This window comes from Musca autumnalis, unplaced genomic scaffold (genome assembly GCF_047663935.1).
Source record: "Musca autumnalis isolate F117 unplaced genomic scaffold, ASM4766393v1 scaffold_4, whole genome shotgun sequence".
NCBI lineage: Eukaryota > Metazoa > Arthropoda > Insecta > Diptera > Muscidae > Musca > Musca autumnalis.
This window is the reverse complement of record NW_027411977.1, coordinates 25,519,699-25,531,934: the sequence shown is the minus strand read 5'-3', so window position 1 is coordinate 25,531,934 and position 12,236 is coordinate 25,519,699. Positions and strand designations below refer to the sequence as shown.

Below are 12,236 nucleotides of genomic sequence, written 5' to 3'. Positions count from 1 at the left end.
AAAAAAAAAACTAAATTCACGCGGAGTTCAAAGGAAATTTAATGAAACTTGTACATTTTACACGCAAAAATTAGCTTTAAAAAACTCGCATCAAATTTTTGACTTTGGACTCATGACGTAAAATCACGATTCTGTAATCTTATTATAAGTTGTGAATATTATCATGTTGAGCGTCCGGCTTTAAAATGTCAGCATCCATATAGGTTGGATGCAGTGCATATATCGAAAAATCACACACTTATATCATGTTGGCCATGGAGTATTCTTCGACTCTTTCTTTGGGAAAAGGTCCAGAAATCGGAAACTTCTTGACTTCAACCCATTTTTATCGATTTTTCTACATTGCTGTCAACACAGTTTCCACGTAAATTATTTCTACTGGTCGATATTATGAGCCGCTCCTAAAACACTTCATTTCTATTTTTTTTTTTGGGGTTTTTACCATATACCCTCGTTAGCCTAAAGGCTGAGGATATAAACATAAAACCAAATTGTTTGTAACCTTTTAAGAATAATCAGAGCTACCATATGAGTACACGTAATGAGTAATGATTTGAGAGAAAATAAAACCATGTAATCTGAGCGTTTCACTGCATCATCTTTATAAAATTAAATGTATAATTTAATAATTTTTCAATGCTGATGTTTTTATTTTCAAATATGTATTTTTGTAACGCATGTTTACATTTTCTTTTTTTATCATTTTCAGTGGCAACACTAATGTTTTAAAGCAAACTGAACACATCCACTTGTCTTTGTGGCGCCATCTATGTAAAATTACTGTAATGATAATACTTCACAACACTGCTTTAACTAGCAAATATATAAACCTTAGTGTTGACAAGCGTTGCTAAAATACAAAGTTAAGTCACAAACCTAAACACACATTAAACATTCTTTTACTTACCACCATAGACTAATGCATGTATAGACAACAAAATCTCTAATTTTCTGTTCCTAACAGATGTCGCACAAAGTAATGTTGGGGCTATTGAAATCACACAATTTATTCGTTTTTCTAAAATTTTGAGGCAATATTTGTATTTTTAACCGCATAAATCTTTATATTTTCATAAATTTTAGTTTGAGTAAAGAGAGTAGCTTTCACTCAATCCGTAAACAAATGTCTGCGCCATCTATAGCTTCAAAATTTTTCGAACATAGGAGCTGAGACACATTTGTAGTCTATACTACTCATTAGTCTATGAAATACCACATGAACCAAGGGCGTAGCCAGGATCAAATCTAGGGGGGGGGGCAGGCAACTTTTTTTTTTGTGCAGGCAACTTAGTTTTTACATACAAAATTTTAAAACCTTTATTTAGGTACTTACCTAATGAAAAACAAGTAAAAGACGTCCACCATGAAGTATTCTAAACTAATATGGAATAGATAGTTTTCTTTCCGTTACGAAAGTACCATTGCCCACAATTTTAGGCGAATTTGTTTAACCACTTCGTAGACCAATTACCTACTACCTAACCTTATCTGGTCAGCTAATATTTTATTTTGATCACTATGAACCCTTAAATTGCACCCAATTTATAGAGAAAATTTAAATAAAAACAAACATTTTGAATATGAGGTACCCGAAGAACGGGATTGATGTGGACTATATCCGACTTGATACATGACTGGATGAAATAATAGCATGTGCAAATTTTGGACCAAATCGATTGCTCCCATCGAGATTTATCGTTCACACCATTTTACAGAATATATTCCGAAACAAGCTAAATATACACATAATGACATTGGATGCACTTTCTCTTGTGGTTCGAGCATAGTAATTTCTTTACAGATACATAAAGCATACCTAAATAATGTTAATATATGTATGTATGTCTCTGTTTATATGTTTAACCCATTTCGTACTTGGTGTTCGATTTTTTGAACAGTAAACAAATTTTTAACAAGTTTTAGTATGTATTCATCTGTCAGCAAATAAAAAAAATCTTCCCTTGAAACCTATATTTTTGGATACATTTTAAATTAATTTAAAAAATTAAATTTAAAAAGTTATCAAGGTGAATTATTGCCAATATATGGAACCGTTTCACAAAATACAGGGTGGACTAAAAAAGACTGAAGGATTAAAAATGGTTATATCTTTTTTGTTTTTAATAATTTTTTTTGTCTTTTGCAGGTTATTTACTGGTTTTTGGAGATAAATCATGGCTACATATGATGTGCAGAAACGCGCCAAAATCATTGAATGTTTTTATTCTTCTGGAAGGTCAATTATTACAACTCAACGAAATTATCGTCGTCATTTTAATGTCCGAACAGCACCCAATCACAACATGATTAGGAACTTAGTCTCCCGTTTTGAGGAACATGGAAGAGTGTCAGATCTTCCAGGAAGAGGAAGAGGTCGATCTGTGCGCAATGAAACAGTTGTGGAGGCTGTACGGCAGAGTGTAAACGAGGATCCATCTGTCTCTACTCGTCGTCGTTGTACTCAATTGGGAATCTCCAGAACATCCCTGCAAAGAATTTTGAAGCGGGATCTTAAAATGTTTCCGTATAAAATTCAAATGGCACAGCAACTGCTCCCACAAGACCATCAGGCACGCCTGCAATATGTTATTCGTTTTAGTCAAATAGCCAGAGAAAATGATAACTTTTTAAACAATGTTATAATGAGCGATGAAACTCTTTTCCACTTAAATGGCTATGTAAACAAACAAAATTGTAGATTTTGGGGCACTCACAATCCTAGGGCATTACATCAGCGTGAATTACACCCCGCCAGATGTACTGTTTGGTGCGGTGTTATGGCTGATAAAATTATCGGTCCATAATTTTTCGAAGATGTGGAGGGTCACCCAGAAACGGTTAACGGGGCTCTGTATAGGACTATGATAGACAATTTTTTGCGTCCACATGTTGAGAATAATCAAAACATATGGTTCCAGCAAGATGGAGCAACTGCGCATACAGCAAGAGCGACAATGGAACTTCTTCATAACATTTTTGGTGAACGAATAATTTCCAGAAATTGTGATTTTGCTTGGCCTCCACGTTCACCAAATTTGACCGCTCCAGACTTTTTTTGTGGGGCTATTTGAAAGGAGTTGTGTATATCAATAAACCCCAAACAATTCAAGAGCTTAAGCACAACATTCAAGCAGAAATAAGCAACTTGGAACCAGAAACTCTACGGGCAGTATTGGAAAATGCGGTTAAAAGAGCCAATTTTTGTTTGCAAGAAAATGGACACCATTTGAGAGATGTTATGTTTCACACTTAAATGTAAAAAATTTCCATGAATTAAATATTTAAAAACATAAAAAAATCAATAAAAAATAAAAACAAAAAAAAAATACAGTTATTTTTAATCCTTCAGTCCTTTTTGGGCCACCCTATAAAGAAGATGATTTGGATGCTCAAGCACGACCTTACATATGTGCAAAGTTGACTGATCGAAATTTCGAACACTGGTACATATCATAAGGGTCAGTGGCTATATCACAACGTGGAAATGTACTGACAAATATGGGGGAAAAGTTATTATAGCCCCATAGAAGACTAAATACTAAATATCATCCATTTCTGTAGGAAATGGAAAACTCCTAAAATCGCTATAGGCTATATAAAAAAACATGAACCAGTGCTGACAAATTTCTGAAGGGACGTTTAGTAGCCCCAAAGAAGACTAAATATGTATTAAATTAGAACCATTTGTATAGGATAATGCAGCTAAAACCCTGAAAACCCCCGAAAATCTGGCGGTCCCGTTCTGTGGTGGGTAATAAAAAACGTGGACCAGTGCTGACACATTTCCGGGGAACAGTTTTGTAGACCCAAAGAAGACTCAACACCACTCTTTAATCATTTTTTCGTTAAAAAATCACGGTGCTCTTGAAAACAAATTTAAATGGAAGGTGCTTACACCTGGGAAGTTTTTGCGGATTCTGAAACTACAATGTTCATAGATGAGAAAAATCAAAAAAAAAAAAAAAAAAAAAAATCAATCACGCTTTTTAAATAAATCGGGATTCAAGTTGACATTTTTAAGGGTTATTTAGGTTTTCACGACTTTCCTTGGAATCTGCAGGTCCTATCGAAATGGGACTAAAGAATATATTTTAGCAGTGAAAATTCTGTACGAGATTGGCTAATTGATATTTCCCTAGGTTTTACCGTTTTTGAGGTATAAATGTTCAGATCAGACGTTCAAATTTTTTCGTAGGTCTTCAGGATTTAACTTGAAAACTGCATATCCTTTCGAAATGGGACTAAGGAATAAGTTGTTGCTGTAAAAACTCCCTACAAGATTGGCTTTCGTATTTTTTTCCTAGGTTGTACCGTTTTTGAGAAATGTAAGTTTAAGTTAAGAAATTGCAGTTATGACATTGTTTTATAAAGAGGCGATAAAGTCAATCCATTGTCCTAATTTTAACCTCTATATCTCATTAACGACAAAAACTACGAAGATATCATAAAAATCAATCTTGTAGAGAATTTTCATAACTACAAAATTTTTTTAGTCCCATTTCAATGGGACTTGCTGTTTCGAAGCAAAATCGTAAAAACCCCGATTTATTTAAGCACCCAGGTGTAAGCACCTTCCATTTAAATTTGATTCAAGAGCACCGTGGAATGATAAAGCAAATCAATAAAACATCATATAAGTCAATTTTTGTACTTCTACACATATAGTGTTCGCGCCAATTTCGAACAACAATTTCCATTTTACTATGGTAAAATTGATCATCCACAAAAATTGAGATAGTGCACTGAAGTTTTGGAAAGACGGAATTAGCTATTATTTGGCATTTAGGGTGATCAAATCTGCACCAAAAATTATGAACATAGGTATAGCCCCCATATAACGGTACCGCCCGATTTCAGTTATTTTCAAGATTTTATCTACAAATATATTTGCTTTCATTTTGAATTTAGGGTTTAGGTATTTGGAAGTGTTTAAATTGGCTGAAATTTGGTTTTCTAAGTTCAAGGTTGTCAAAAAATATATCCACCTAAAATACAATATCCTCCTCAAAATAATATAACTGAAACCTTTTGAAACAAATTCTAAAAAATGTAATATTGTATTATTAATCAATGCTATATGGAATTGTTTTAATAGTTATTTCAATTCCTTTAGAGGAAATAACACCCAACATCGAACTAGGCTACCCAGCGCTAGGTTTAAAATACTGTTGCTTATCATAGTCAGGCATCGATAGTTAATAGTTAATTCCATATTGACTGTATAACTGAGTCAACAGTCAAAGTCAAAGACGAAATGTGGACCGAAAACCTTATTTTTTTTTTTAATTTTTCTTATTTATACACCAATTGCTATTGCTAAAAACAAAAATAAATTACACTGTGCAACAAAATAGAGGTGAAAGTCTGGGGCACGGAAAATTCCTCTTGGGGAAGAAAGGCCTTGGTGAGTATATTAAGAACCCCGAAGGACAGATCCGCCGTGAGTCGAATCTCCGCGTTATGGCGTGATAAAGTTTTTGCTGGAGCCCTGTAAGCCGCCAGGAATTAGCGTTATATCTTTGTTCGCTGTTGCTTTAGCTTCCCAGCAAAAAGTTTGCTTCCAAAGAGGCAGTTAAATGATATGTACAAGTGATCTGGAAGTGCATCAAATTATGCATTTTCACTCATGATTTTTACAAGAGCGTGACTACTGAAAGAGGCACTCCATTTCACTGCATTTTAACTGACTCTTTGGCACTGCATTTTAACTGACCCTCTGGCACTGCATTTTAACTGACCATTTGGCACTGCATTTTAACTGACCCTTTGGCATTGCATTTTAACTGACCCTTTGGCATTGCATTTTAACTAACCCTTTGGGGTAGAATGGGAGGCAGTCCAAAGCACGTGTTTTGATACAGGCATTCTGCGGAAATTGTGCAAGCCATTACAAAATATGCCAGAACAAATAAAATGAATTTATTATTTGTGTAAAACAAAAATATTAAGAACTTTATTACATTAACACAAATTATGAAAATTCTCCATTTAATTCAATCGCAAACAGTCGTGTTTTCTCCACTCTCCATTTGTCCCAAGCTGAACTGTTTTTACTTCATTTGCTAAATGGGTTGCCTTCCCATCACCAGTTAAGATTTTGACATGTACTCCAACAGCACTCCATTCGGAAATTTTCTTGTCGTGAGTTACCGGAAAAATGTTCACAAATTAAATATTATTTAGTTTATATTAACAAATGTTTGGAAATGTTAACACGCTTATCTCTTTTTGGAAAATGTATGCCGCTGCCTGTAGAGATGTACAAACTGATTTATGTACATGTAGGGATCTGTAACAACTGCTAATAAAATGTAGTGAACGGAGTGCCTTTTTCACGACTCCGTTGAACTGCATCCGGATGTTGTTAAAATGTGACAAGTGGATGTGATTCTTTGGATTGCATCCAAATGCGGTTAAAATGTGAGGACTGGAGTGCCTTTTTCACGACTCCGGTTGAACTGCATCAAAACATGCCGTGACAGAACTAGTCCACATTGCACTACTTCCAATTTATTTTGCTGGGTTATTTTTGAGATTATTATTATTTTCGTAGAGCATATCGACCTTCTAACTCGCTTCCTTCAATGTACTTTTCGTCCTTTATTTCAAGAGCCGCTATAAAATTACCACAAGAAATGTTCTGCAAAAATGTCGCCCAGAAAATTTTAGGTACGGCTCTTATTGACAACTAATTGATTTTGTCGCGTTTTCATAGTCATTTTTTACATCACAAAATGGTATAAAACTGAAACTTACCGATCACGCTTTAAATTTTTTGAATAGAAGCGAAATTGGTTGTATACACAAAGTTAACATCCTGAGGACCTCATAATATAATTCGGTCGAGGAATAAATACCTTATATATGCGCTTTTTTGGCCGATCCTTAAATAAAGCGCTAATGGAAATTGTCTTAACATGCGCACAAGGATCAAACTACAAAAATGTATGGGATATTAATCATTATATACTGTTCGAGGTTACAGCCAAAGTGTTCAACAACTCAATTCATTAAAGGTTTTTTCTTTAAAATTCATTGAATTTCACAATAATTGCTCAATTTTTGGGATAAATCGCCACAAGGACAATAGCCTTTTTTAGGCTAAAATAGTGCGCACAATAACTCTCGAAGGCAGTAACCGAGTTGGTTCATTCTTCCGAGTTGGTTCATCGTAATATTTCGGTCGATCTTAGATAAAGTTCAAATACGGACTAAATCGGTCCACTCCTTCGGGTAGTTCCCACACAAAATTTCGGAAAAGTACAGTTTAAGAGCTGCATTCAAGTCGCTTTGGTTTTTGTTGCAGCTACTTGTATTCGCTGTCCCCATTATGACAGTACAGATTTTTTTCTGGGGAAAGTCCATACTTACTGATATAATGACCATGTGAAGTTGCTGAAGCGCACGATAACTCTCGGATCAGCCGATTCGGTCCAAAATTTGGACTTGGCAACATTTTGACCAAACTTACTAAATGCACGATGATGTTTAAGCCATTGCACATAGGTTTCAATCAGGAAATTTTTGGCCAAAACCCTATTTTTGAAGTTTCGACATTTTATTTATTTTTTGCACAGAATAATAAAAACACATCAAGTTATCTGAAAATAATTAGTTTTTGTAAATAACGTTAGTATTCGTTGATTGGCGCAGTACCAAAGTTGACACTTTTTATACACTCAGCCTTTAGGCTAAGGAGGGTATATACACTTTGATACGATGAAAATGTGCCTCATCGAAATAACAGTTTTAGACCCCAAGTATGTTTGGACGAAATGTGTTTCAGACAATTTGAGGTCGATCTAGCAATGTCCGTCCGTCTGTCTGCCTGTCTGTCCTGCTGGCTGGAGCGCACGATAACTCTCGAACGGATTAACCGATTTGGTCCAACATTTGGTCTTCGTCTTATTATATGCAAACTTAGTTTCATGGGGCAATACCGGTCCACAGTTTCCGGTACTTTCCCCCAATATTTAAAAAATGTCACTAAAATGCTACGACTATATCACTTGAATGGGGCAACCAATTTGGTCCAAATTTTGGATCTCCTAATGTGTTGTCAAAATTTAGTTTAACTTCTAAAATGGCCCATATCGGTCCTCCCTAAAGGTACCTACCCCTCAAAGGTTCAACATTTGTGTCTTAGTGCAGTTAATTCCTAATCCACATTTTTGTCGGCAAGTTCAAATGTCCAAAAAGGGCCACAAAATTCTGAAGAGACCTTAAATACATTCGATCTGTCCGTAGGTGAAAGTTTCACTTCACATTGGCTGAGGGTATATATCTGTCGGCAAAGCCGACTGACTCTTTTTTACTTGTTTATGTAAAAATAAAACAGACTTTGTGCTGTAAAATATACAATTTTTGTTGTATTGCTTCGCTGCATAAATATATAGAAGTGAGATCAAAGTTAGTGAGTACTTTCATAATATTTACAAAAAGAACGATGAAATTTTAAAATTAGCGTAATAAAATCAATGTTTTTATATATATTAAAAATTATATTTTACACATATTTTTTAAATATACTTAAACTTTTAAAAACATGTCCAAATATGTCCACCTCCAAATCTTATTTAAAAGATAGCAGGGGGTATGTACTAATAAATTCAGAAGTCAAATCGTGCTTAAATTTGCCACAGTTAAAATAAAGTGAATTTTTCTATTTTAAGATGGGAGAATTTTTGTAAATACCTGTTGTAACTGTACGTAGTATCCAATTGAAATAGAACGGTAATACCCACATCTATCAACCGATTTTCCTTAAAATTCATATTTAAGGGTTTCAGAGTGTAGAAAACAAATATGTATATATTTTTTGAAAATAGGTAAATTTTTTGTCATATCCCCCACATAAAAGTACCGCCGGATTTTAGATATTTTGTGGATTTTAGCGACACTTTATGACCGATTCGGCTGAAATTTGGTATTGTGACCTCTTGGAAGATGTGAATCCTTCGTACCAAAAATTATTAACATAGGTCAATGCTTTGGTTTAGACCCCACACACTTTAAAAAAATTGAGTTTAGTTAATATTACAGTTAGGTCTACCAATCGTGTTATTATTTGGACAATCTGAAAGAATTTAGCTGTCGGAAATGGGTCTATGATTAAATCATGCAGCCGACCTTGATTGTTTCCCCTAAAAATCTTGATTTTTTTATATTTTAGTCGGAAGAAAGGCTTATCCTTTTTAATAGTTTTCTTACTATAACGAAATGATTCGATTATCCTTTCTCCCAAAAATATTTGAATAAAAAACGACATATTATCTATAAAATGTTTTTGTTTGTTTTTTATTTTTTATAATAATATTCGATATTTAATGCAAGCATTATAACTAGATTTTCGATATATGTATGTACGTATGTATATGTCGTTAAATATCATTAATATGTACAAAAAAACTATATAGAATTGGTACATGATACATACCACAGTGGAAATTATAAATTACACAATTTTTAAAAATTCTACAACTAAATACATGTGTATAAAAAACAAAAAAAAAAAAAAAAAAAATACCTACAAATGCCTACATTTAGAATTAATAATTAATAAAATATTTTTATTTTTTAGTATTAACTGGCTCTAGGTTATTGTCGTCCAATATAAGATAGATGTTTTCTCTATATATATTGATTGATAATGCTCCTTGGTTTCTTGGGGGGGTTAGACAAAGCATTGCTAATTGGAAAATCCTTTTGGAAATCCTTTAAGTGCAGCAAAAAAAACTTATAAATTCCTGAGTCTAATTATGAATTATGGGGGGATATTATAAGGGATGCTAGAAGGGGTTTCCTTCTATGAATGTTTTTATGATTCTTTTGATTAGTTATTGTTGTTGTTTTTTTGTTCTGTGGAACTCTAAAATATTGCATGTTATGTTGTCTAGTAAAAACTACATTTCTATTGCTATTTTGAACTAAAATATTTTGGCACTGGATTTTCACATTAATATGTTGAAAAATGTATTACAAATTTGTTCCATTGGAAGTTGTGTGTGTGTGTGCCAAAATACTACAGTGGTGTGTGATTGGTATATTGCTTTATGTCCATTTTGAGTGGAATACAATTTGTCCTTAATGATCTATTTTCTAAATTCCCTCAAACCATACCGAAATCCGTACAAACAGCTGTGGTTTGATTATTCTGTGGTTTCTCCATGGCAGTGGCCGCAGCTGAAACATTTGCTGCCGCCGCCGCAGCGGCTGCCATATTCAGTTCCATCAATGTATCAATGCTGTTCAAGCTAACACCCTGTAATATTTTCTGGGCCGCCAATGAGGTAAAATTAAATGATAAATCCGTTAAACTGGGAAAATTGTACAGATCCTCAGCCTCAGCCTGGTGATCTTTAGAAAGACTTAGACGCCTATCTAGGCTATCTTTGCGTATGGATTTATCCACTGAACTTTGACAATTGGTGTCCTTTTGGGCCAAATTTGGTTCACTGCCAATTGAATTCAGATTCTTTTGTAAAATTTGAACCAAATTACTGCCACCATTGCTGGTATTATTGCCGCCTCCCACCACTCCACCACTCAGGGAGGTATTGGAATTGAGATTGTCATTTTTGGCCAACAGGGTCGAAGAATCATAACGCAAATTATTCAGTTCGCAATTGGAATTGATGGTCTTGTTTAAGGTGTCCTTGGAGGATTTTTCATAGAATCTTAAGTTACCCACTGAGCCGGTCATTTCCACCTTAGATTTGGTCAAGTTAATGTCACTTATCAATTTTATATCATCACAGGGTGTACTGGGTTGGGAATCACTGTTCTTGAGTACATTATTTTTATATACCAATTGCCCGGCATTAGAGGGTGCCACCGATAGACTTAGCTTGCGACTATTATTCATGGTGGTGGGCGTTGAATTGCTTGATTCCAGGAGATTATTCTTTGAGGCTTTTGGAAATTCCAGGGAATCTGGTGGCTTATCGGAGGACAAAGAACTTAGATATGACATGGAGTCACAGGTTTCGGTATCGGAACCTCGATTCGAGCCACTTTCGCCATGCATTTGATTTTCAGGGGTAACTGGTAACTCTGGCGTTTGACTGTTCTCCTTGCCATTTTGCCTTAGCCTGTGACTGGCTCCAGCCATGTGCTGCTTGGACAGAGTTTTCTTGATGATTTCGCCGCGCTCATTCATTGTGGTTTCATTGTTGAATATGAACACGTTGGAATTCTCATTCAGTTTGCTATTCTCAAAAGTGATAACACTTTGGGCTGGAGTATTTTGCACCACAATTTTGGTGTTCGGTAAACAATGCTGGCCATCATTGGAGGTGGTGAGTTTAAGGGTTATGGAATTGCTGGATGGTGAATTGGCAATTGCAGCAGAATTGTCATGGCTGTCCCCATTCAAACGGGATTCCATGGGAGAATTGGAACTGGTTGTTTGGTTAGTTCCAGGTTGATTTGTGCAATTTGTTGTGCTGGTGGTGGAGGAGGCCTGATTTCTCATAATTTGTTCTGCATTTCGTGCCCTCAACACCTGATGTCTGGGTGTACCTCTTGGCGAACCATTAAGCATTATTATGGAACGAGGCTGTATGACCGTGGAGCCGGATGAACGTTGCGATTCAAGACTAGAATGACCACTTGTGCGTACATAAGAAACTTTACCACTATCAATGCTCGAGGGTCCTGAAGTTGCCCCATAAAGGGAAGTTTTGCCTGATTCTAAGCTCGAAGGACCACTTTGCCACATACGATAATCTGGCCGACTATCCGACTGTCTGGTGCCGCTTGACAGTTTCGTTGTTGGTGTTGTTGTTCTTGAAGGTGAATGCTCCAGCATATGACGAGCCACCGAACCACTATGTATGGATTTTTGTGAACTACGATAGGGGGTACTGGCTCGAGCCGTCAAGGTATTTGTGTTGCTATTGCCGCTGTTACCATAACTGGTGGTGGTGGTGGCAGGGGTGCCCGTGGTGATGGTATTACCACCATTGGTTTTGTTACTTAAATGCGATGTGGCAGGTATGGATTGTGTAGAACGGGGTAAAGAGCTACTACTGTAAACAGGCGAACGTCTTCGTATGGGTGAACAATCTCTGGAAGATATCACAAATGTTGATTCACTTGACAAGTTACGGCGATGTCGTCGCGGTAGTGTCAAGGAACGTTGACTCAGCTCTGAGCCATCATAGAATGTGGAATTCGAGAGAGTGTGTACCGTGGGCATGTCCTGCAAAAAAAGCAATCGATATAAGGGAATTTTC

The 12,236-nt window shown here is 35.6% G+C and overlaps 1 protein-coding gene across 2 annotated transcripts in view; it reads right to left on the bottom strand.

Annotated features, from left to right (window-relative positions):
- Positions 1-9,269: 9,269 nt before the first annotated feature.
- The window catches only part of ko (Stork-head domain-containing protein knockout), a 215,228-nt gene continuing 212,261 nt past the window's right edge, over positions 9,270-12,236 (bottom strand). For both annotated transcript variants that reach the window (XM_073987097.1, XM_073987098.1), the window contains one exon: positions 9,270-12,202. In XM_073987097.1, coding sequence (XP_073843198.1) covers positions 10,109-12,202 — 2,094 coding nt within the window. In that variant the 3' untranslated portion in view covers positions 9,270-10,108. The remainder of the gene's footprint in view (positions 12,203-12,236) is intronic.